The following is a 26,981-nucleotide window of genomic DNA, read 5'->3' as shown; positions in this document are numbered from 1 at the left end:
TCTACAAAAGCAAAACTTTTGTGAGCTCTCCTTAAGCCACGTGTACAATTTTAGGCCCTTGATTTAAGATTGATCTAAAGGACTAAAACACTCCTTCCAAATTTGACCCAAAAGCATAAATTTTTATACATTCTTCCCACAAATCTATTATATAAAGAGGGAGATAATTGCATGTTTTCTTTCTTGCCAGCTCTTGATTACTTAATTGTTGGACAAAGCTCATGACCTTGCTACCGAAACTCCAATTGGATAATAGTGAGGATTCAGGTCCAATTTGGAGTTAGAGCCATGACGTAAAGGCTGCCTACCACAACCTAGTTTTTTTTTTTCTTTCTTTCCTAGGGAGAGGGGGGCATACTTCATATATGCACAATGGACAGTATTCAAAACCACAACCTTGAGAAGCAAACCAAAAGAATGGTAAAGGAAATTGTTCAAGATATCAAAATACATACACTTCACCTTGACGTTGTTGTTGGGCAAACCTTAGTGCTCATTACTTAGTGCAGAACAGGATTCTTTTAAAGGTACTTGCTTTCCTCCATATACAAGAATCAGCAAACAGAATGTTTTCTCCATCCCACGTATCATTCAACATGGCATGTTTGTAGGCTGTCATGTCATGTGATATTTCCACAGATATAAGGTATTGTGCGATCCCACAGCCCAGTAAAATGTTTGTAACAGTAGTGACACTTCGTCTAGCATTTGGGCACCCAAGGGAGAGAATTCTCACTTTGCATAGGTGGAGCAATGGGAGCGCATCCTCAGCCAACATGTTCCCCTGAGACAACAAATAACACTATGCTTATGACTCTGTCCCTGTTTTGTTCCCCCGCTTCTCTGATGCATGGTATTTTTTGCTCCTGCTCGTAAGTTCAATCATCTGATTAAGCTATGCTGTAACAATCTTAAGAGGCACACATCAAATCTAGCTAGGCTATGAGCTAAAACTAGCTAAGCTATGAGCTAGTTAGTGCTCACCCTTAGGGCATCCCAAAATTGACAGGACTGTCAAGTATAACCATGAAAAAACTATCACTGACATCAGCCTGCTTTGAAACTGTGGTGCAAACAGTTCAATCTCCAAGACTTCGATGCCTGATTTTTTCCTTTGGGGACAGCTCTAATTCACTGGGACATTTCCACTTATTTATCACACTTGGAAGAGTCTGCCCAACTAAAGGCAAGACATAATTAGATTCAACAAACACAGCCCCATGATGGAAGAATGTAGGCTAAATCCCAATACAACCGAGAAGGCACATACATTTGCAGAACCTTCCCTTGTGAAGCAAACCAAAAACAAAATCCCAGCAAACCTTTTTTAGAGAAAGAACCTACCTGACAAGCGATCAACAGCTAACACTGCTCAAATAAAGAGTGGCATACCATGCATACATGCTACAAAGTGTCTGAACTCTTCAAAATTCACTCTTTCCATTAAAGAAGAAGAGAGTTTTGAATATGTGAAAGATGCCAAACGATGTCCATCTGGATTGTCATCAGGCTTTGCATCTGATATAATCTTTCTAAAATAGTTTTTCTCAAAACAAGTGTGTGTATTGGCAGTTGACACGATTACCCCTGCTTCCCAAGCAGCATTTAAAACCTGCAGAAGATACATGAGAATCATATTAACTTCAGTGATAGAGTTCAAAAAGTTAAATTGCAAAACCATGGCTCATTCCAGTGTCAAGGTCTATTCAAAATTCACACGAAAACAAAAGTCCACTGAGAATATTGAATACTCAAAAGAGGCATCCTAAAGCTCTCTTGGGCACAACACCACAATAAAATTTTCATTTGGATTACCTCTTGAGGGCAACCATAAGACCAATCTGTTTCTATTGCAACTGTAACTTTGAGGATGACAGATGCATAGAGAGAAGGACTACATGATAGTCACTTTTGGAACATTGTATTAGCGCTTGTATCATTTTAACTCCTTTGAGAAGAGGGGACAAGATGCATGTATGATTGTTACAACATCTACATCTACCATGCATGAGGCAGAGTTATGGCATGCCAAGTTTGGAATGTAAATTATGGCAATCTAATGCTGTGCAGAAACATGGTATGGTATAGAATGTGCCTCATGTAGAGATGCCATCAGAGCGTGTGTGAGAAGGGTGCATCTTGGATAAAATGGACAGGAATGCTGTTCCAAAGGATGGTCTGTCAGAGCTGTCAAGAAATTGCAGATCATTGACAATGTGTGTGGTCCCATGAGGACACCATCTTTTGGAAAGTATCTATATTTTGTATTTCTTCAAATGATGCTGACTCATCCTGCATCATAGAGAGTGCTCATATACCTGTTCTCTAGCATCTCTTGCACTAGCCTGTGTCCTGGTAGAGGAGGTGAGAGCTTCCTCTCCTGCAAAGTATGAATCAGCCAACATGGAACTATTTTAGCTTGCTCCTTGGCTACTATGTCTTCTTGTACTGCTTCCTCAGTCTGCTATGGGCTGATTTTCTGCCTCAGCATGCTGTCCATTAGGCATTATGAGTGGCTGGTCTTCATAGACCTCTGTTTCCCAATGGAAGTGGACCTTCAAACATATTGTGTAAACTACTTGTTATTTATCTACTGAGCCCAGCAAGTGGCTGAGGTGAATTCTCTGCAAAAATAACACTTTACTGTCAAAGATTCTCTGCTTGCATGGATCTAGGAGACAATACCCCTTACTGCCACTGCTGGTTATCCCTTACTGCCAACTGCTGTAACCCACAAACATGCATATGAAAAGCCTTGTCATCAAATTTTCCTCTCATCTTGAAGGCACATGAACATAGGGTACACTCATGAAGATCTCCAAGTACCCTCCTCATCCATACACAATCTGCTCCCTGAAAGCTGTTCTGTACTCAGCCTCACAGGTAGAGGTGGCCACATTGGGTTGTCTCTTACCAAGATATGCATGTGGAGAGAACAAGACTCCATTAAGTGTCATCGTATAATGAAGGCTGAGTAAGTCATGTCCCTCGAAAAACACCGGAGGGCCAATCTCCCCAAGCCATGAAGAAGGGTGCTCTATGAAATATGCTAAATATCCTAGCAACACCCTTCCAGATCATCCTCGCCTGTCTACACTTCCAGAGGCAATGCTGAACTGACTCAATTGTTGCGTGGCATCGAGGACAAGTATGGTCAACGCCAAACCTAGATCTCCATAGGTTGACTGCAATCCCTCCATGAATAGAAAGCCAAAAAAAGAGAGTGATCTTTCTATTCCTAACGGATTTCCAGAGCCTTCTTCAAAAAAATTTGTGCCACCTCTGTGAAATTCTGAAAACTATCCCAATGAGCCGCCTCCAACCTCTACTGCAAAGCTGAAATCTCTTGGCATTTCTAACTATGTAACGAAAGAAGCGGATGCTCTTCTCTCGGTGCCCTTCATCAATCCATTCCTGCTCCCCTGTGTCCCACTACAAGAACTTAATGGGGAAACCACCATGTCTCCAAGACCCAAGTGCCAGGAGGATAGGGTCAAGATCAATCCATTCCCACTCCCCTGGGTCCCACTGCAAGAACCTAATGGGGGAACCACCATATAACCAGAGTCTCCAAGACCCAAGTGCCAGGAGAACAGGGTCAAGATCAAGATACCACTGTGAGTCCGTGCCCCACTCCATGTAACCTACAATCCTAACAAGATGAAAGGAAACCTCCAAAAGCATATCATCTGAAGATCTGAGAAGTCTACCTCCTGACTGAACATCAAAGACAAGGATCTCCTCATGTGCATCGCATAAGGCAATAATCTGTAAAGGAATACCCGTCCCCGTGAAGCTTCCAACCAAGTGAACTCTGTGATCGGCATGTTATCTACATCTATCCATTATGCTCCCCTGGGTCCCTTCTCTCAGTGCCCTTCATCAATCCATTCCCACTCCCCTATGTCCCACTGCAAGAACCTAATGGGGGAACCACCATATAACCAGAGTCTCCAAGATCCAAGTGCCAAGAGAACAGGATCAAGATCAATCCATTCCCGCTCCCCTGGGTCCTACTGCAAGAACCTAATGGGGGAACCACCATATAACCAAAGTCTCCAAGACCCAAGTGCCAGGAGAACAGAGTCAAGATCAAGATACCACTGTGAGTCCATACCCCACTCCATGTAACTTGCAATCCTAACAGGCTGGAAGGCAATCTCCGAAAAAATATCATCTGAAGATCTGAGAAGTCTACCTCTCGACTGAACATCAAAGACAAGGATCTCCTCATGTGCATCGCATAAGGTAATAACCTGTAAAGGAATACCCGTCCCCGTGAAGCTTCCAACCAAGTGAACTCTGTGATCGGCATGTCATCTGCATCTATCCACTCTACTGGTATGGCTGCCTCTATTTGCTGCATCCTGACTGCACTCCCTCTAAGGTGGCCAACTAATAAGAGTCTCTAATCCTCTGGAAGCTTTTCTAAAGCCTTCCAGACACCTACTGTGGAAGCAAGTCCCCTCTCCTATCTAGACCACTGCATATAATGTGACACTCCTAGTGATCTGCCATGCTGATCCAATATAGAGTCATTCCACATGACTGGCTACCTGTCTATTTCTTTGCGAGAGGAGGGTTGAACTCTCCAAAGAGTACCTCTGAAGCTGCTCCAAGCTTTCAGAATAGCAGCCATGAGAGAGAAAGAGGGAGATCTAAGATGGGCTGAAGTAAAGATCCATCTCAATCTATCCATTCAATCTCCCCCATGAGATGGTGTACAAGACTGAATGCTGTGTAAGAAAAAACATTTCCAAGCATCAATCCTCTCACTACAAACTTGCAGAGCAAGGCCATACACTGTAAGTTCAGATCAATAATGTTGAAACCTCCTTCCCCTGTGGGGAGAATGAGGGTCTCCCAAGCCACCTTGGCTACAACATCTAAAATGCCATCTAATCCACTCCATAGGAAATTCCTGATAGGTCTCATGAGCTGAGAGATACAACCTGTAGATCTACACTAACATGAGCAAATGAACTAGGCAGTAGCCAATAATACCTGGTTCACAACAACTACTCTGAATGCAAGGTCAAGTCTGACAAAACTCCAAAAAATGAGTTTCCTCCTGATGCTCTCCAACACGGGAGCAAACTGTTGTGCTGGAGAGATGCCCACCCCAACTTGGCATCCTAGGTACCTGATGGAAAAACCCCTCTGAATCCAAGTGAATCCTATGTCATTTCCCCAGTCTGAAGTGTCCTCATCACTAATCCAAAAGCCATTGGATTTATTCCAATTAATATGAGCCCTTGCTACAGTACAAAACAAATCCAAGGCTGTTCTGAACGAGTAGAGTGTCTGTGGTGTGGCATCCAAAAAAACAGCCGTGTCATTTGCCAACTCACTATCCAAGAGCTTTCTCTTGTCTCAACGGAAGCCTCGGCCCTATAATATCAGCTTGTGCTCTAAGGTAATAGCTCATAGCTTCGACCACAAATAAAAAGAGAAAGGGAGCTAAAGGGCATCCCTGACGAACTGATCTGGTAATCTGAAACCTCCCTCCCCTGACTCTGCCAATAAGAACCTGGCTATGGGCTTATCTGTAGAGAGTTGACACCCCTATGATCCATGCATCTGTGAATCCAAAGCGAACAAGGGTACCCTCTAGAAAGCCCCGGTCTACTCTGTCATAAGCTTTCTCAAAGTCCATGAGTAGAATGGCAAGCCTATAGCCATTATGCATGGCCCAATCAAAAGCCTCCCAGAATGAGGTTATCGAAGATGCTTCTGCCATGCATAAAGCCCATCTGCATATCATGTATAAGATCTAGAAGAAAGGGCTACAACCGTAGGCTGATTGCTTTTGCTAAGATTTTGTACAAAGTACCCAACAAAGTGATCGGTCTCCACTAAGACAAATTCCTGCAACCCCACAACACTTAGATTGAAGACATGAGGCGCAAAAATATGTGTTGCACAAACTACCTTTTTTGTGCTTTCTGCCAACTCAGTCTCTCTAAAAATGTCATTACCAATAGTCATGCAACAGGCACTGTATGCTATGAAGGCTCTCCTTGTGTCTCTCCAGAAAGCCTTCACCATCCATTCATTTGAGTAAATAGGATGCTCAAAGCAGTTTGCTGAAATGATTAAAACAATATAGAGAGAAGCATTGACAAGAGGATGTCTCTGCGCAATTGGTATGGATACCAAACAGTATCCTTTTCGAAGCAAAGCCGAAATTTGTGGTGTGCTCACCAAGATCATTCCCTCGAGCTAGTTGGCACTTCATAACCACCACTCTGAAAATTCTGCTACTTAATGGTTCGAGAGTGAAACATTACCAGCATTGATGACAGCATAGATTGGTGGACCTGGAGCACAAGTTATGAAAATTTGCCTTTGTCTAAAGAGGAAGAATGTGCTGGGAGAGAAAATCTGGAGAGAGAAGGCAATGCAATACTAGTCTATAGAAATGACTTCAAAAGTAGAAAACAAGTTGCAATGCAAGGAGATAAGAGCACAGCTTTATGTCAAGTTCTTCATATCAAGCTTCTATCACCACTCTAGAGATGAAGCGCGGAGGTCTAACCAAAACAATATAGTAGTCTTTCGTGGACTCTACCTCCAGGTGACTCTGACGCTTTAACTAAAATAGCAATGGCTATTTTACCCCAAGGCCAGGTACAAATAGAATTTACCTGCCATTGCAGACCTTCAGGAGAAACAAATTCATTGAAAAAGCTTTCTTGCCGAGAAACGGACCCTGGTTCCATGGTTACAAAATTCAAGCCTGCATTTTGTTTGGCCAGCATTTTAACAACAGAAATGTAACCATCCCGATTCGAAGAATTGTAAAACCCTGCCGTCAGTTCTGCAGCATGACTAGCTGTCTTGTACGACCAATGAACCCCTGATATCTGCAAAATAAGTGCATCAACTTTTTCATGATAGTGTGCTGCATATTTTCACAAAGCTGCCAGCTCTTCAAAATCTACAAGATGCTTCCAAAACTATCCCTACTTGTAAAGTCTGTTCTCATCTGCATTATAAATACCTTTGCAGCTAGCTTGGTACCCTGAAATACAATATTGGCTGCCGACAGAACTTGCTCACCATGCTCCAGTAGGACCTGTGAATACCACTGGAGGAAGAAACGGCCATAATATCTATTATATTCACCTCCATCACAGAAAAAGGGAGTCTCTTGAGGAGATGAGTTATAGTGTCCAGAGTTTTGTGGTGTCTTGGCCCATTCTGGATACCCACGAGCTTCAGCCGCTGACATTAGACTCTTCTGCAGATATTTGTCAAAGCACTGCATAGTTGGGGAAGTCAGCATGCACTGTTGCACACACCTCAAAGGAACTCATAAAACCAATAGAAAGTAAACTTCATAGAAAATAAAAAATATCCAGCACAGTAGCAAACATGGGAAAGTAGGCTGAAGAGGCATGTTTCAAGAACCTGGAATTCTCCAATGCCAGGATAAATCCAGCCATGAACCTTGGGATGAGAGGGATATTGAAGCTCTCCCCGATATCCAAGGCCAACTTCCACACACACCATCGTCTTATCCACTAAAAAGCATTCAAAATTATGTCGGAAGCTCCTCATAAAGTCATAGTATACCTGCAATGATTATAATTAGAGCATATATAATCTGTATATAGATATGCATAAAGTTGTGCTATCATGCACACATGTTTTGGTACTTAATGGCAGCATTGTCATGAGTTCCTTCTATATTTACCTCCAGTCCAGTTCTCCCTTTCAAAACACGTTCTTTGTCCACCCCCCAAGTCAAACACTGATGATTCCGTCTGCCTTGTCGATCTGTGAAGTAGATGTCAGGATTCTCTCTCCCAACATCCAATACCCATGTCGGAAGGGAAATAAGAACATCGTTGTCAATGTACTCATGAAAGGACAAACCTACCTGTAAATGTCAAGCACGTATAACTGTGGATAATAAACACAAATCTCGTGCACTAGACACAAACACTTGAAAACTGCATTACAAAACATAAGTGATTTATGCAACACTACCTCTTTGGGTGTATATGTATGCACATGTGCACGTGTGTGATGTGTTGAGTAGCCTAATATTCTATATGAGCCACTTTTCTTCTTTATTGCCACAAGGGAAACAACCAGAAGATTGTCATCTCATATGGCCTTTGGAAAGTGCTTATTGATCTCTCATTACAAGCATTTTGCATTCATAGTCCAGTTTTTGGGAAAGCCTCATGCAAGAATGATTGTAGTTTAGCAGATGAAGTATTCTGAGCAAAATGTGAAACTACACTAAAGCTTAAACATTTTGCACAGCCATAAATACACCAATGAGTTCCATTTTCAGTTGTGCTATTGCACACTTAAGTTATTTCCTTTCTCAAAACACCTAGAAGAACCAGTGATCAAAAGAAAAATTAATACCTGTATTTTCAGCCCTGCCTCACGTATAATATGAAAGAGTTTCTCATAGCCTGACCAGTCAAATGCTTGTGGATTTTCTCTCTCTACGATACCCCAACAACATTCAACCATGACGCCATCAACCTTTGCAGATTTTAGTTCCATCAAGTTCTGTTTCAACGCACTTGAATCCACCAGTTGACTTTCATCGTTGAAAATAGAGAGCTGCAAAACAAGTTACAGTTTTCTCAGAAGATTAAGTAGACTTTATTTTTCTTCCTCTTTTTAAAATTTATTTCAGTACACTTGTGTTGCCCTAGTCTTGGTTTTAAGCAATTCAGTGATACAAGGTCTCACTTTGACCATATTAACATGAGAGATGTGTTCATACAACAGAGCAAGAAGAAAATTTATGCAAAACTTGAAATTTCTCTTTTTTAAATCCCTTTCATTTAACTAAAAACGAAAACAAGTAAACTTCTTCCCTTGGTTGCACAATCTTGGCAAGAGTCAAACCAGTGTAAAAAAGAGAATAATGAAAGGGCTCTAGGTCATCAGGTCCCATAGTATGTATCATCATCTGCATACCCAACGCCAATCTGACCTCCAAGTATCCCTGATGCTACCAAATATAGTGGTGCTCATCCTCAATCAAACTGTCATTGCAGATTTTACATGTCCTCTCTTGCTTGGGTTTGTTTGTCCATCTACCTGTCTCTATCTCTAGGCCATGGGAGCTGACCCTAAGTATGCATATGGCTTGTCTCTTGTACATAGAGGTATTGTTGCTCATCATAGTGTTGATCCCTCTCTTGTAAAACTCCATTGCAAACATATGAGGATTGTTTGGAAGGGGGTTGCTATCAACAGTTTTGCTCCATCCCCCTTCTTCATGACCTGGGGCTTAGTTTCTTGTCTTTCTCTATCGGGGCCTCATGTCTTTTTTGAGAGACATGACTCATCTTGGGCCCTAGCGATCAGGTGACACTTTGTCGAGTAATGTCCTCTGGAGGACGTTCTTGCCATACCCTTCAGGCCTGTGCATGCCTTATTGGCGAGCATATCAGCGCTGCATATTTGGAGAGCCAGATGCATAGAGGCTTTGGATGGATCCGAGGTTCACCCCTCCCTCACTTAGGCTAGTAGATGGACAGACACTATACATACTCTGATGGCCATCTAGATGAGTATGCAAGGATCCTCTCGGGCAGCTTATTCCAGAAGGGTGATTTTCTTCAAAGAATGGAGGGGCTCTCCCTTCTTCTTTGAGACTTCCACAGGGTTGCGGTGGCACTTTCAATGTCAACCTTGGTTATTTTCGACCTCATTTTGAGGCGTTTTTAATCATGATGTATTTCTGCCTTGAGCTTGCTCTATGTTTTATTCATACTTAATGGAATTCTATTTTTGCAAAAAAAAAGTAGTGCACATTGCAAATACCAAAATCATGATCATTGGGACATGACATAGGGAACTCGTGTTCACATTTGAGGGGAAGTGGTATAGTCATACAAATACTTGGAATGCTTAATAGACTCCACAACACAATGGCATCGAAGGTAGGTGGGATTGGCCCCAAACCTGGATCAAATGTGCACTACTTTCATACAAAAAATGTACAAAACTTACTCAAGTATCCAAGTGCCTTTGTATCCACTCTCATCCCTTGCGAATGAAACATCGCCATATAGCAGCAGGAGTGTGTAGCTTGCATTCTGAGCTCCTATCCTACATGTGTGTGCTCAGTCATTCATCTAGCTCAACTCATTCGTCTAGCTCATCAATGAGCAAGCCAAATAAAGTCAAGGAAAGGGGGCATCCTTGGTTGACATTGATATCATTGTGTATGGAATTTGGCATCAAACCACTAGACGACCGTAAATAAAATTTACATCCGGATTCCGAAAGCAATACAAATCTGAAGACTAAAGACAAAGTGGGCTTTTAAGCTCCCTACTTTGATTAACAATTTTTAATTCACAATCCCAAACATACCAAAAGCCAAAATCGCAAAGATTTAGCAACCCATGACATAGAAGAGAGCGGACTTCCTTCATTGTTTAATTGAATTATGGTTATTTTGAAGAAGTACATGGTATTACATGCTAAGCTTAGAGATCAAAGCACTCTTGTACAAAGACAAGAGAACCTATAAACTTGAGTAGATCAACCCATATTAGCCATATCAAAATGTTTGAGTTGACATCTGAGGCATTCTTATGATATTCAAGGTAGCATAGTCAAACCTATGAATTTTATTATATCAATCCATATTAGCCATATAAAAAATGTTTGAGTTGCATATGAGGCTTTCTTATTATATTCAAGGTAGCATAGTCAAGTTATTGCCGTTAACAATACGTGTGGGGCTCCAAACAAGAAATCAATTGAGAGGTGCTAAGCTCTACAAAACTGCAATGCCTTCCAATCTCGAAGATTCATAATAAGAATGTCTCTCACCGAATGAATTTGGATCTTTGTATGTAAAGTGTTTATGAAACTCGTAACTTGAAAAACTATTAGATAGATCTCATAAGTAATCAAGCACAAAAGAATACACTTACAGGAATGGTAACATACACTGGGATATAGGGGCTGCCTGAATAATCTTTAGTGGCTTCTAGACTTGTCTCTTGTCTCACCTGCACCAAGAGTTCAAATTATTATCACACGGCATTACAAAATTCACCATCCATAGCCCACCCATCCATCTATAAGACCCAAATAGTTGCCTTGAACCTATCAATGTGCTTCCTATTTGGAAAAGAAAAGGAACGAGGCAAGTGGAGCATGCAACACTATTTACATTAAGATACGAAAATTTGAATATTTATTGAGAGTGAGCAACGTTACGAGACAAAGAAGACGATGACACAATTACACCCTCAAAGAACTAGATATTTTGTTCCTAACTCTATATTTAGCCATATGGCTAAGGAGGGTGTGCACAATCTTTAACCAAACTCCCAAATTGATGCTTTTGTGTAACCCCTAAATCTGCACGTTTGGGTTGAGATCTAGATTTGATACTAGATTAGATCAAAGAAAGGAACTCGCTAAGTGCAGCGAAATACTATAACTTTAGATCCCACAAGTAGTGAAAAGAAAACCACATTTACTTTTGCTCCTTCTCGTTTCTTCATGACGTGGGGATCAATGGCTTGGCTCTCCCTGTCAAGGCCTCAGATCTTCTTTGAGTGGCAAGATGCTTCTTGGGCCATTTCGATTCGACGTCACCTAGTCGAAACTTGCTCTCTAAAGGATGTTCCTATCTCCCGCTATAGACTAGTACATGCTCATGGGGATACCGCTTGGGAGATACTGGCTAGCATCATTGCTTGGTAGATTTGGAGGGCCATATGCTTAGACGGATCTCATGTCCATCCCTCGCACACCCTGGACATTATTTGGGCTGACACCATTCACACACTAATGGCCAGTTGGGCAAGCATGCAGGGTTCTTCCCGGGCAGCCTGAGCCAAGAGGGTTGAGGAGGCACTTTCAGCCCAAACTTGGCTGAAAGTATGTATGTATGTATAGATTGGCTGCTTCACGATAATCCCATCACAGTTGCATTAGTGTGCAAATAAGGTACAGTGGTTGTCTTAATCTCATTCAGCTTTCTGTCCATCAGCAGTGTGTGTTTTAATTAGGGTCCCAAGTAAGATTGTGGTGCCTTTTATCCCCATGGGATTTCGATCTCTCTTATCTGAAAAGGATCTTATAAAAGTTGGAGCATACATACAAAAAATGTGTGTGCATGCATGTGCGTGTGTGTGGGGGGGGGGGGCTCGTTGCTCCATCGTCGTCTGTGTCCCTGTCTCAGCCTTCGTTGTTTAATCAACCATGCAGTTTCATCTGCAGTTCCGTCTCAGTAGCAATTTCGCCTACAGTGCCGTCTCAGTTTTTGTCTTCGTCGTTTCCTTCTGTAGTTCCGTCCCAGTTCCGTCTCAGCCTGCACTTCTGTCTGAGCCTTCGCTCTAGTTTTCAGTTCATCCTTCGTCTGTTTCGCCTTCCCCTACAAGCTCTTTGCTCCAGCATCCTTGTTCCAAGATGCCCCCGTTTCTTTTTCTGCTGGAAAATCCGCAGGTCCTTTTGTCTTCCAGTCAACTGATAGTTGTAAAAAGAAAAGGGCTTCCATTTTCATTTCCTCTCGGCTAGATAAGGCTGTCAAGTTGGATTCTGGAATTTTCACCACCTCCACGTTGCAACAAGATCTCCTTCAACGTTTGTGTTATGATTCAATTTTGGAAGCCCAGGATCTTGGTTTTTTGCTCAGTCGCTCTCTTCTTGTAGAGTCTCTCCTTCACACTATTTCTCAAGAGCAGCAGCTTGGTGTTTGCCTCTCTTTCATGGGACGAATCATGAATCCAGTCTCGTTGCGTGCTTGGACTTGGGCAACAGTTGGTGTCGAACGAGTTGACTCCTTTGTTTTTCTAGGAAAAGGCTTTTACTATGCTACTTGTGCTGATGTAGACACGGTGTATAAGCTCGTAAACATGGGAGGGGTCCCTAGTGCAGGATTTTTTGCCTATGTTATGCCTTGGGACCCTCTTTTTGGCCCAGCCAAGAATCTTATCAAATTTTGCCCAGTGTGGGTCACTCTCAAGGCTTTGCCGGTACCTCTCCTTTCGCATCTTTCAGTTATTGCACCTTTGTTGGGGAAAGTGCTACATCTTCCGAAGCGAGATTTTTTAGTTTGTAGCAGGGATATTTGAGTCTGCATCCTATGGGATATGGATCAACCCATACCTTCATGTTTGGATGTCGATTATGGTTTGGCGCATCCTTTTTGCATTCTTTTACAGTTTGCTTCTTTCCCAAATGCCTATTACAAGTGTAAGAAAATTTGGACATTTTGCTCGTTGCTGCCTTTCATCCCCTACTCAAGATCATAATGTCAAGGGCACTATGCCTCTCCCTCGGCTTCCCCCTCATTTCAAATCTAATAAGATAGTGCAAACCAAGCAACGAAAAGAATGGAGATGAGTGTGGCCTAAGGTAAATGCTTCAATCACAGTGTCTCCTTTGACTTCTTTATCATCCCCAGAGGCTCCTCTTGATGATCCTTCTTCCTCGACCACCTTTACTTTTTCTAGTGCTAATGTTTCTGACTCTCGAGAGCCCTCTTTGGTTCACCAATCTCTTTCTATTGATGCAGCATCTCGTATGGCACTTCCAGTGATTGAATCACAGTCTTTTGAGCTACAAGTGGATATTTCTCCTTCGGATATAGTTACTGATGGTAATGAGGATCTACATATGGATTTGACACAACAAGCTACACAGGTGGATATTTCTCCTTCCGATATAGTAAATGATGATACAGTGGAACAGACTGTGGATTTGAGAGTGCAAGAAGCTCAAGATGCTTCTCCTCAACCACAAAGCTCTTTTACACTCAGAATATGCATCCTATGTTGCAACAGGTTTTTGACCCAGTGGTTCAAAAATTTCAGGTACCTGCTTATCTCAACAAGAATCACAAGGATAAGAAACACCTTCATTTTATTGATGGTGATGTGGTTTCTTTACAACAGTTTTTGCATGCAAACAATCTCACTGTGGAGGATACCCTGCTAGATAACCCCCCCTAGTGACTAGTAAACATTTTCATTTTTCTAGTTTTCAATTAGCGTCCTAGCTTTACCTCGGAATCTACTTGTAATCTTTTACTTTTGTACTTCATGGTGGGTTTTTACCTCTTCTGAGGTTTCCCACAGAGAAATATAAGATTTCGCTAAAAAAAGTGAGTGTGTCTAGACTTGGTTTTGGGCCAAAGTTAGTTAATGTCATTTATTGGCTATACTCTGATTCCACTGCTCAATGCCTTATAGAAAATCACTTGTCCAAGTCCAAGACTCTCGGATGGTCAGTCCAGCAGGGCTGCCCTCTCACTGCTTTGTTATATGCTATCGCTTCTCATCCTTTGTTGCTTTATGTGTTGCTAGGATTTTTAGCATCTTTCATACAGCACCTTTATATATGACCTGGGGTTCAGTGGCTTGGTTATCTCTTACTACCCCTCAGGTGTTTTTCGAGGGACATGATGATCCAGCTTTCAGTGTACGGCGACACTCAATGGAGTCTTGTTCCCTCCAGGATGTTCCCTTCACTCCTTTCAGAGCTGTTCATGCCTCAATAGACACGTCTTGGGAGATTTTGACTAGCATTGCAGCTTGGCATATTTGGAGAGCCAGGTGTACAGAGGCGATGGAGGGTATCCAGGTTCACCCTTCCCAGGCTATGGCCAGTATTTGGACTGACACAGTACACACTCTAATGGCCATTTGGGCGAGCATGCAGGGATCCTCCAGAGCAGCCACTACCAGGAGAGTTACTTTTTTCAGAGTTTGGAGAGGATCTCCTTTCTTCTCTGAGTCTCCCTCAGGGTTGAGATGGCATTTTCAACCTCCGCCTTGGTTCTTTATTAGCTCATTTTGAGCTGTTTTTTTCCTCAAGCATTGCATGATGTACTTCCGCATTTGAGCTTGCTCTCGCGGTTTTCATTCATACTTAACGAAGTAATTTTCTTGGGGAAAAAAAAAAGATGGAGGAACTGGACAGGGCTCTAGATGTTGATTAGATGTTCTGTGGGAACCCTGTGCTAGATGTTGATCAGATGTTCTGTGGGAACCCTGTGCCAGTCACTCCCTTGATAGGGAAGCTCCTTCTTCATGTATAGAGATATGTGGATCAAGAAGACTTTTTCATTTCTCTACTAAAACAACACGATGTTCTATGCCATGATCTTTAGGTCTCTCAGGGGGTAACTCCCCTGACATAGCGTCAGAAAAGCAATCTTTAAAATTTTCAAGAAACTGAAATTTATTTTGATCTGCCTCACTCATTTTAGTATGCATTTCAACATCTCTCTCTTTTACAAAGACGATGTAAGCTGAAACTGTAGACTTTATACTTTTCCTACAGAACTATTTGATACAATGGGAATAGTTTCCCCTCTATTCCTAGCAACCACACGCTGTACTATGTACAAACTCCAACACTCTCTCAAGAAGAGTCAACTTCACTGCCTTGCGATGGTACCAAGGCATACCCAAAACCACTCATTCATGGCAGTGAGCCACCCAATAGGCCCCCATATAGAGTTAGTGCAACTCAACGAGAGGAGATTAAGGCTCAGGTGCATGACTTACTGTCCAAGGGGCTGATTCAGCCCAATTCTTCTCCTTTTTGCTCCCATGTAGTGCTAGTATAGAAGAAAGATGGTTCATTTCGCATGTGAGTCAAATATCATACTCTAAATAAAATCACCATCAAGAATAGATTCCTATTCTGCGCATTGATGATGTGCTCGATCAATTAAATGGGGCTTCACTTTTTAGTAGGATAGACTTAAAGAGAGTAGCTATCGCCAAGTGAGGATACAACCTCAGGATGTGCATAAGACAACGTTCCTCACTACTTTTGGGTTGTATGAGTATCTGGTGATGCCTTTGGGATTGACTAATGCCCCAGCTACTTTCAATAGAATGATGGATCGTATCTTCTGACCTTACAAACAGTTCATGGGTACCTTCTTCGATGACATTATTGTCTTTTCTAAGTCCAAAGAAGAGCACAAGGAACATCTTGCTATAGTTTTTCAGAAGCTGAGAATTCACCAGCTCTATGCAAACAGCAAGAAAAACTGAATTCTTCCTCGGAGAGATCCATTACTTGGGGCATATGATATCCAAAGATGGGATACGGATGGATCCGGCAAAGATCCAAGCCATTCAGGAATGGCCAGAGCTGAAAATTGTGCATGAAGTTTGTAGTTTCCTAGGCTTGTGTTCTTACTACAGAAGATTTACCAGGCATTCTTACTCCACTTCATGACCTTACTAAGAAAAATGCAGCTTTCAAATGGGGAGTTCCACAAAAGACAGCATTCACCACACTCAAACAAAGACTGACTACAGAGCCAATCTTGATTGTTCCAGATTTGTATCAGCCATTCAATGTGGATTGTGATGCTTATGGGGAACGTGTTGGGGCTGCATTGCATCGGAATGGTCATGTTGTGGCCTATGAGAGCAGGAGACTCCAAGATGCAGAGAGAGATCTAGGAATCTATGAGAGAGAGTTGCTAGCTGTAATTCATGCCATCCATACATGGAAGCATTATCTTTTGGGTGCAGATATTACAGTTAAAACAGATCACCAAAGTCTGAGATATTTTTTTACTCAGACAAAACTCTCCGAGAAGCATATGAAATGGGCAAACATGCTGTCACTGTATCATTTTCAGATTGTCCATACTCCGGGAGTTAGGAACAGAGTCGCAGATGCATTGTCTCGAAGACCCTAGGTGAACAATGTGACTATTGCTTATCATCGGGATCTGGAAGACATGAGGGAGCAATATGTTAATGATGCAGATTTTGGTGAGATTTTACAGCAAGTGCAAGAGGGGCAGTCTACCAGTCACTATTCCCTGAAAAATGGGTATCTAATAAAAGATGATTGTGTTGGAAAGGTCACGTCCCCATTTGTAAGCCCCCATATGAGGAGAGCATGGGGGAGGGAGACCTCGGGCATGTACCCAAAAGAAAAGGTGAGAGAGGGGGCTGCCACATGGGCAGCAACTCACAGGGAAAGGACAGCCAAAGGGGCTGCCACATGGGCAGCACATTAGCTGCCATGTGGGCAGCACAGCAGCCTGGCAGAGGTGCTTCAAGGCGTGCGTGTACGTGCTGGAACAGACCCCTTACAAAGGCACACAGGAGGTGGGACAGAGGCTGCATGTGGCGCAGCAAAATGCACCTACAGAGCTGGCACATGGCGCAGCAGGGCGGGTCAAAGGAAGCCTGCAGAGGGCAGCACAAGGGCTGCAAGAAGGCGGGGGGCATTGGGCAAGCAAAGGGCCTGCAAGAGGCCCCTACAGTGTCAAAGGCAGCAGCCAAAACAGCACCACAAAAGCCCTTATAGAGGGCTGGTTGGACCAGCCGACCAAAGTCCGCCAGCAAGCCAACCAGGTCGGCCAGCATGCCAGTCGGCCATTAGGCTGACTGGGTCGGTTTTTGCAAGCAGGCCCTGGGCCTATAAGGGCCATTCAGCCCTCATTCATCATCCAGCAAGTCAGCAAACATAGGAGCAGAAGGAGCAGCAGAAGCCTGATCTTTGTGCCTACATCCAGGACGCAAAGCAGGGCCAGAGTTGCTGCAGACTGAGCTCAATTGGGGCTGAAGCCTAGGCTGTCTACTAGGGCAGAAAGGTGCTGAGATCTTTGGATGGAAAGTCTACTTACCCTCGAGGTGGAGCATGCGGGCTCGAGTCTAGAGATAGCCGGCAGATAGGAGGAGGACCCTGTGGTAAGATCAGAGGACCACACAATTGGTGGGACTCTGGATCTATCTCTTTTGTATTGTGTCCATAGCTTTCGATGGAAATATATTATTTTGGTCGAGCGCAGTGGGATAGTGTACCTGAATGCTCGCTTGGAACCTGGTCTGCCTTCCCGAGATGGCGTGGCTTCAAAAGGTGGCACATCTAAGGGGGGATCGAGGATTGAGGAGATCGATGCAGCCATCCAGGTGAATGGTGCGAGGGGCTTAGGCTGCCTCGGATCCCATGTACCCTTGATGATTCGAACAATTCTCCAGGACAAGAGTACCGCTCAAAGTCTTGTTCAGGGTTGAGGACATTAATCCATACCTGGTCTTCTACAGCATAACCTAAAAAGGTCTGCTACTGAGGGGTAGGAGGGTAGGGCTGTTTGGTCACCTACACTTGTCACTTAGGATGACCAAAAATCTCCCTTAAAACTTATCATAGTCCTATTAGAGAAGACTTTCATCAAGAGATCAGCAATTAATAATACATGCTACCAGTGACGTGCTGTAAAAAGAAATCTTGTAATCTTCTAACAAAATCCAAGGAAAGTTTACGTGAAACAAGAATCAGGGGACATCACACCTGATCGTCCTGCAGTAACATTTTCCCAATTGTTGTGTCATCACCAGCCACTGTTTCCGGCCAGCCTGCTTTCAAGCTGAATACACATTGAGATTTGCATGTAGCACTATTTCTCATCCTAGCCAGTTCAGCTGGCTTCAAATCACACTCCGTGAGATCAGATAGTAGCTGTTTCTGAGAGCAATCGATCTGGCCAGCAGAAATCCCACACCCGCTGACTGGCCATGGTACCTACAATATTGAATACAATAAATTTGGAAGGATAAAGTACACGAAAAACACATGGATTACTTAGAGTGAAGAACAACCCACAGAAATGCATCAACTAAGCCCTATTACATGTGTCGAACGGGTTGATTAAAATGTTTGCCCAGAAGGCTCTCTTACAGCCCTTAATGAAGGCAACTGAGGTAGCAGGGTGATCTCAAGGCTTATTGCACTAAGACTGCCTTAAAAAGGAGATGTGGAGACTGTCCTAGTATAAGTACTTAAGAGTTCCACGACAATGGACCATTCAAACACAGCCCAGCGTTTTTCTTCATATATGGACATACGTACTAGGATTTAAAGCATGGGATGCCTTATTATGGAAAGGTGTTAGTGGCTCCCAAGGTAATTTTAAGTTTCCAGAGAAAACAACCATCTTTTAATGCGAAGGTATTCTTTGGGTGTGCGCGCTGCAGCATCTAGAAATCATCCATGGAGCCAAAAACAACTGAACCCCACCCGCATAGCTTTTTCTGGATTGCTTTTCCTTCTCGAGACGGTCTTTGGTATATACTCTCTAAATGATGCTTTGAAACAGCAAAGTGTCAGCTGCTTAACACAATAGAAACATCTACGCAAACCTTAACGGTTTACCATTCTTTACAAATAGTCAAAAGCAACCGCGTCAAGACGTTTCAGATGCTCCCACTGATCATAAGTTGGACCGACAAGCCGCTTTCTGCTCTCTCGTCTTTACCGCATACGTGATTTCAACGTGGCACGCAAATGCTTGTAAATTTCATTCTCAATGAAGACAAACATGTTCAAAGACAGAAAATCAAGGCTAAAAAGTCCCTTAAGGTGCTTGACGAACCTTTGAGCGGAAAGTTGTTCCATCGGCTTCAACTGTCCAGCCTGCTTCACGGGCAAGTGCTGTAATGACATCGTTGATATCTGCACGAGTAGGCAACGTGTAGTTGCCGTATCGTTTTAATCCAGCTAAGATATTAGCTGTGATAGAACGGCGGTGTCTTTCCCTTAACTTTGTTTTCTCTCTCTCCTTCTCCCTTGACCGCTCCTTCCTCGATCTTTGCTCGATGCCCATAGATTTCGTCACCACAACTCCTTTATCATCGCCTTCTCCACAACTTCCGCAAGCCTCGACGTCCATTTTTCTTACACTGAACCCCATAATACAAGCTTGAAATCCTTCATTCAAGGCTTACCATCGCTTCTGACATAATCCACCAGACCCACAATACCAGAAACATATGTGAGGTGACGGAGCGAACCTGCAGCAAGGCCAGACCTTGAGTAACCCGAATGGCGTCAGTAAATCACCTTTACCTTGATTGTGTGTACGATCGGCTGAAAGTTCTCATCAATTGCGTACTCCAGAAGAATGCTTTCGTAGTGCAGAGATTGCTTTCTGAAGTTGAGAGACACAACGCGAACTCACACGTACATGCACGCTGCAACGGCAAGCGTACATACTACACGCGCGTGCACAGGCAGGCGCGCACACGCGCACGAGCGCGAGCGCCGAGCACTACGCACGGAAATTCGACGATCGAGGCATCATCGTCGAGCCAGCTGCTCGATCCGTGCTCAAAATGGGACTCCGGAGTCCAAGTCCCGACTGTAAATCAGTTCATCTACAACGGCAAAGAGCGATCCTTTCAAGTTTCAGGCCATCGCTCCCCGTCATGTCAATCAAATCTTGCCGGAAATAATTCTGCCACAACTTACAAGGCTGTTTGCGTTCCCTAGGCGATCCGACCGCAACAATGTGCAGGCAGCAGCGGCATGACTGGAGCCAGTCCATATTTCTCACACGGCATTCGAGCTGCTGCAAACTCCACTCAGCACGGATTCCACTCTCGCCGCTGCATCAATCCCAACCTAAGGCATCAATCCCAAGCTTTCCGACGGATAATTTGGTGATGATATGAATTGGCGGAAAACTGGTGGGAAACCTTTCCGGCAACATTAGGTTTGCAAATGGAGGCCCTAGGGCATGGGCATTGCATGGCAAGTAGTACCATGTCTTCTTCTGCATGAGATTCACTATTTTGACTCATTCGCTTGTACCCACTCTCGGACCCACTTTAGGTTCAGTTCCACCAAACGGCCTGTTTCCATGCACCCCGATGCCATGCCCACCTTGACACCTTAGCATTCAGATTCAAGGAGTGCACGGATGCGACCACGAGGGACACATCCCATTGGCTGAGCAACGTGCCCAGTCCATCCAACAAACAGAAATCCACCCCCATCCATGAACTCTGGCGTGAATCTTAAAAACCTTCAAACCCGCACCCAAATGCTAGCATTCTCCCTGCACAGAAATAGGACGACACTTAGGGCAGTTATAGACCACAGCAGAGAAGGCTTGGGTAGTTGGTCTGTAAACACATGATAAATAGACATAAACAGAAGAGTTTAACGAAGGAACACATGATAAATAGACATAAGTAGAAGAGTTTAACAAAGGAATGAGGCTCACTTGGTCTTGGAAGGAGGCTTCCCATTGCAGTACAAAGCAATTTCTGTGACATTGCTAGATGGGCTTACCAACTAATGGGCAATCTCTTTTTCCCGAAGCCAAGCATATGAAGCCCAGTGGTAACCAAGTCAAGGCACGCTCTTGTTGGGTGCTTGGTCTGTAACCACCCTTATTATGATCATGTGCCTAGGACCTCCTCCCACGATGGTATCAAGTAGTGTTCGCAAGTTAAAAAAGCTCAGCCACCTAGTGTCCTCTTGAATGACAATCAGATTCTAACTAGAAGTAGACTAGCAATATAACAAAAATGTCTCAAGCTCTAACTGGCTCGTTTACTATTGACTCGTAATCCAACCTGCCAATTTGAAATTTTAATTGGTTAAAGAGATTCTATACTAATCTAAGCATTTCTTGTTAGGTGACATGGGTAAAGCAATACAATTGGGTGCAACAAGTGTACAAGGCGGGATTGTTTGTAGCTAAAAGAGGTGATGCAAAGCTCACAGATGATGTAGCATCATCACGCCAAAAACCACTGATTTGGAAGGAGACTTATTAAAGACCTCTTTAAAGAGCAAGAAATCTAGGAACTATTGTAACTAGAAGACATGATGCCAATCCCCTACCAATCTCACAAACATTGTAGCTTTCTTCACTGTAAAGACCACCTATGCAAAACGGTTTGCAAGGAGACTTAATACATGCACAAAAACATCTTCATAGAGTGAAAAATCCAAGAATTACTATAGCTGAAAGATGTGATGCTAAGATCGCAAACATTTTAGCTTTCTTCACTTTAGAAACCACCTATTCAAACCAATCTAAAAGGAGACTCATTAATCTCACAAATTTTGTACCTTTCTCCACCCTAAAAACACATGCACCAACTCCTTATTACAAGTACTCAAATAGCCATTTGGTTTCTAGCACGAGATAAAATTTGAAAGAGATCCATTGGAGAGGGTCGTGGTTGGTGGATACACATATTATGGTTAACGTCAAGACCTAAGACTACTATGTACATAAAGTATACATGCTTACAAGCTATCAACCTCCTTGCCATTCCTCTGGACAAATTTCACACATGTGCTTTGTGGATTTTCACTTATTGCTTGTTATAAGTACTACTGTTAGAAGTTGTTGCACAGCTTTCAATATGGAAGATAACCTTCCTATTCTAGGTAATGACTTGCTCCCACAGTATCGTTGCTTCCAATTCCAATGGCTTCTTTGATCCTTAAGTTTCATTTACTGCTGCAAATTTCATTTTTCTTTATCTTCTTATTCCCTTTATTAGAACCTCAATTATGTCTACAATGCTTGTTGACACCACATCCTTGCCATTGTCAAACAGTCATTGCAATTCATACAACTATGGCCTTCAACATGTAGCCTCCTCTATTCAATGCATCCCCATGCATCCACTTCCTCCCAGTTCAACTATCAACATGCCATTATTGTAGAGGCAATATCGATGGATTTGCAATGCTCTTATTATGATGCATAGGTGAATTAGATACATACTTATATGTGCATGGATGTAGAGAGTGGTTGTGGCTATATCTTTCAAGGATATATGAATAGAGTGGTTATAGCTATATGTACATGGATGTAGAGAGTGGTTATAGCTATATCTTTAAAGGATATATGTAAATGGACTTAAGGGACCTTGTAGATTGAGATGAAGTGTAGAAGAGGTAATGCAGCCTTAAGATATCTCCTCTTCCTATAATGAAAGTCAAAAGATTCATGAGCATACTCTATGTGTGTAAGTCTTTCTCCCTCCTTTTGCATGACATTGTTTAGTTTGGTTTTAGAGCCATCAAAGTAAAGAGAAAGAAGCACACGTCCCTAACAAAGCAATGCTTGTCTAGCTTTAGAGGCTGAGAGCTTGCAACTAGCAGTCTAACAGAGCTAGGGACCAAAGAAATTATGAGTACACTTCCTCCCAACACATTGTTCAAAGCAACCTATTCTGCACGAGCTCCAACAAAGGCTGTAATGCTTGCAAATACACCTAGTGCTCTATTACAAGTAGCAACAAGGTGACACCAGCAAGAGTCGGAGGGTACTTCAATAGCTTTGAATGCTTTTCCAAAGGACAACAAAAGTCATCTATAGCTATATTTTTGGGTGTACAAAAGAGAACTCTGCAGAAGCCATAGTGTGAGTACCAAATACCCAACGATCGAGACCTTGTGTAAGTGCAAAAGAAGAAAACCAGTGTCGTCGATGATAGAAGAGGACCTGGACTACGGCATGCTTTTTAGAAACTCATAGGAATTCCCAAGTCTAGAATGCAACAATGAAATGTGATTGTTGATCAAGATTTTTCGACGTCTGGTGGCGGACCTGCAGACTTATGAAATGGTAGCCCTGAAGAGCCTTGTACAAACAATACAACGTGGTAGCTTAAAGACCATTGTAAGCAAACATTCTGTCTTTTTGGTTTTGGGAGGACTTCTGAGAGACATTGACAAGCATGTTGGAATACCATTGGAGGAAGAACTTCTATTGCAAGCTATTGCAAGTGCGAATTTGGAATGCCTTTGAGGGTAAGTTTGATGCTCTAAAATATGCATAAATAGAAAGTGAAAAATGCTATGATTGCATTGGCAAACAGGTGATTTGATGCCTAAAAGTGGACTGTTGGATGCCAAAATTTGATGCTCTGAATGCTCAAAATAAATGAAGTTTAAGCACTTGTGCCAAAGGGCAATTTTAGATTTGGATGCTATATGCCTCACATGAATTGAGTGGAAATTGGTGTGCAAAAAATTCAAAAAAGTGCCAACACTTTGGGTGTTATTGAATTGCATTTGGAAGCAATTATATGAATAAATCTTGTGAAGCATGGCTAAAATCTCTCAAGTTACGCAAATTGTGGGTGAGAAACTCACCAAAGACAACTATAGGGTTTGGTCCTATCACATGGAAAATTTCGTGATGGGCAAAGGATTATGGGGTTTGATTACAGGTGAAGATGAATGCCCCGAATTGCCACGGGAGGAACCAACGGAGGAGTAAAAACTGGCATATAGGACTTGGGTTGAGAAGTCTAGGACGATGTTGCATTGGATATCAATATGCATTTTTGAAACTCTCATTCCACATATCAAGAAGGCCAATACTTCAAAAGAAGCTTGAGATATAATTCAAAAAATGTATGATACAACCAATCAAGCAAGAAAAATATTTACAACTTAAGGAAAGACTCCATGGAATATGGAGAGGTAATAGAAGTGCTACAGATTATGTTGCAAAAATTAGGCAAATCACGGAGGCTTTGGCTTCCATTAATTTGCAATGTGGAGGATGATGACTTGGTGTCCATCACCTTGAATGGCTCGGGGTCTTATTATAAGTCTTTGGACACATCTATCTCCATGAGAGATACTATGCCTGTTTTTGAAGGGCTGGTTTCTTTATGCATGATGGAAGAAGTGAAGATTTTACTAAAAGGGTCAAGTAGTAGTGGAAGAGATAATCTATTCTATCATAAGGGAGGTAGAAGTGATTTTAGAGGGAGGAGTGGAGCCTCCAGAGGCCATGGTCCAAAGCCTCATTTGCGCATGAGCACAATATGGACAAAAATCAATATGTGCCAAGGGGTCATGGTTACATGCAAAGAGGAAGGGGGAGAACCCCAAACCGTGGTAGAGGAAGGGCCAGCCATGTGCAACAAAATTGCCATTTTTGTGGAAAATATGGCCATTATGAGAGAGATTTCTATGCCAAACAAAATTCCAACCATAGAGGCCGTGGTGGAAGGTATCAATACAACAATTATGTTGGCCAAAGGGAGTATGATTTTGAGCATAGGCATGGAGCTCATTTATTTAGCATGGAGCAGGTTATGGGTAGCATGTCAATCCCATCATAAAGTGATGATTGGTTTATTGACTTGGGTGCCACCAATTATATGACCTACCATGATGAATGGTTTACCCATAAAGATAAGATGCCGGATGGTGAGTTTGTGGCTACAGGTGATGATACTATGCATAAAATTACCCACATTGGAAGCATTCCATTGGTTAATAAAAATGGTGTAGAGAACACTTTGGGGGATGTGTTATATGCTCCCACCATCACTAAAAATCTTACATCACTAGGTCAAATGGCTGACCAAGATTATCAACTGAGCTTTAATAAATGCGGATGATTTGTGGAGGAGTTTTACAATGGTAGAGTTGGAAAAGTGGTTGTAAGAGGTCGTAAGAGGAAGACTATTTACTTTTGATGTATGCCATTGACTTAGACAGAGTAGTAGCCTGAACACAAAGTAGGCAGAATTGATAGAGGACGTAGATCTGAGACTAGACGGAGTAGCAGTGGGCTGAAGCCATGCACACAGCAGTGCACATAATCCTATAGATGCCATACATGGGATGACACCACCCTATGAGAAGCTTTATGGGTACAAGCCAACTTTGGAAGGTGTTTGGCTGTGTTTATTAAGTGCATGTGCCCAATGAGGTAAGAAACAAAATGGAGCCAAGAGCTGTGAAATGTGTTTTTCTTGGATACCCCAATGAAAGAAAAGGGTATAAATGATATGATCCCACTACAAGACAAGTGTATGAGAGCCGGGATGTCAAATTTAGTGAGCATGAATCTTGGTATCATCCCAAAGAAATTATGGTTGAGGATGAATACATGCCTAACTTGGTTGATAAGGCAAATTTACAACAAGATGTATCCTCAAGTAAAGTTATGCCATGCCCATCTCAGCATGAAGAAAGTGTTGATAGTGTGAGCCCATGGAGTGGAAGACTATAGGGGGAGTAAGCATGTGGACAAAGGGAAGCAAAAAGTTGAGAGCATTGAGGATGCAAGTAGTGTTGAAGGAAGTGATTTTTAGCTTATCAAAGTTCAAGATACCAAGCATGCCACAAATAATGTGTTACCACATGCTAGAAGCAAGTGTCAAATCCACAACCATTGAGGAGATAAAAAAGGGTGAGACATCTCGTGTGGATAGGTTGACATATAATGGCTATATGAGGGTGGATAGGTTGACATCTAAGGGCTATATGAGGATGCACTATGCATATATGGTTAGTAAAGTGCAACATGTTGAGCCATCATGCTTTGAAGAAGATGTCAAAATTTCAGATTGGAGAGATGCTATGGATGAGGAGATGGATGCCTTGGATAAAAACAATACATGGACTCTTGTCAAGCTTTCTCAAGGCAAAAAGGCTATTGGCTATAAATGGGTCTATAAAGTTAAATGCAAACCGGATGGGAGTCTTGAAAGGTATAAGGCAAGATTAGTAGCAAAGGGTTATGCCCAAACATATGGTTTGGATTATGAGGAGACTTTCAACCGGTTAGCAAAGATGGCTACCATAAGGATGGTTATTGCATTGGCTAGCATGTTTGGTTGGAATTTATGGCAAATGGATGTCGACAATGCCTTTCTAAATGGTTCATTGTTGCAAGAGGAGGTATATATACTATAGCCGAGGGGTATGTACACCCTAAGTTTGTAATGCATGTGTGCAAGCTAAGAAAAGCTTTATATGGGCTAACAAGCACCAAGGGCATGGTGTGACAAGATAAGCAAACCCTTGCTGAGATTGAATTTCAAAGTCCAAAGTCCAAAGCCAATTATGCCTTGTATGTGCAACAAGAGGAGTCAAAAATGGTAAACATAACTATATATGTTGATGACTTGATCATCACTAGCAACTATGATGCAGGATCTACAGCCACATAAAGAGCAATTGGCAAGGGGATTTGACTTCAAAGACCTAGGACAGCTCAGGTACTTTCTAGGCATTGAGGTCATTGATACTCCTCATGGTATTTGGTTGATTCAAAGGCAATATGCCTTAGATAGGCTGGAAAAATATGGTATGACAGCATGCAAACCGGCTGAAACTCCTCTTGAGAAAAATGGAAAGATGATTGACAATGGTAACTACTTGCAGGATGTGACTATGTTCAGGAAGATGGTTAGAAGCCTAATATATCT

The 26,981-nt window shown here is 42.6% G+C and overlaps 1 protein-coding gene across 3 annotated transcripts; it reads right to left on the bottom strand.

Annotated features, from left to right (window-relative positions):
- Window positions 1-1,322: 1,322 nt before the first annotated feature.
- LOC147886453 (beta-amylase 2, chloroplastic-like) lies at window positions 1,323-20,379 on the bottom strand. Of its 3 annotated transcripts, none has more exons than XM_087395374.1 (11): window positions 20,242-20,379; window positions 19,785-20,147; window positions 19,367-19,673; window positions 18,286-18,516; window positions 10,929-11,006; window positions 8,386-8,589; window positions 7,700-7,885; window positions 7,414-7,578; window positions 7,004-7,264; window positions 6,648-6,866; window positions 1,323-1,612 (listed from the first exon to the last, which is right to left on the bottom strand). In XM_087395374.1, exons 3-11 carry the CDS (start codon window positions 19,661-19,663, stop codon window positions 1,373-1,375), a joined length of 1,881 nt encoding a protein of 626 aa, XP_087251500.1. In that variant the 5' UTR covers window positions 19,664-19,673; window positions 19,785-20,147; window positions 20,242-20,379; the 3' UTR covers window positions 1,323-1,372. The 3 variants fall into 3 exon arrangements, with proteins under 3 accessions (XP_087251500.1, XP_087251497.1, XP_087251499.1); XM_087395371.1 differs by having other exon boundaries at window positions 19,367-19,726; window positions 19,840-20,147; XM_087395373.1 differs by lacking the exons at window positions 19,785-20,147; window positions 20,242-20,379 and having other exon boundaries at window positions 19,367-19,774.
- Between the last annotated feature and the right edge of the window lie 6,602 nt (window positions 20,380-26,981).

Source organism: Dipteris shenzhenensis, chromosome 24 (genome assembly GCF_047967505.1).
Source record: "Dipteris shenzhenensis isolate YYH24624 ecotype China chromosome 24, Dip_SZ_1.0, whole genome shotgun sequence".
NCBI classification, from domain to species: domain Eukaryota; kingdom Viridiplantae; phylum Streptophyta; class Polypodiopsida; order Gleicheniales; family Dipteridaceae; genus Dipteris; species Dipteris shenzhenensis.
Note: the sequence above shows the minus strand (reverse complement) of the source record. Positions and strands in the feature narration are given on the sequence as shown.

Coding starts and splice junctions, on each gene's coding strand:
- LOC147886453 (XM_087395371.1), bottom strand. CDS start 19,684: ATGGGGTTCAGTGTAAGAAAAATGGACGTCGAGGCTTGCGGAAGTTGT. Junction 8,590..10,928: donor CAGTGTATGTTACCATTCCT/GTAAGTGTATTC, acceptor CTTGTTTTGCAG/CTCTCTATTTTCAACGATGA. Junction 7,886..8,385: donor AGGCAGGGCTGAAAATACAG/GTATTAATTTTT, acceptor TGACATTTACAG/GTAGGTTTGTCCTTTCATGA.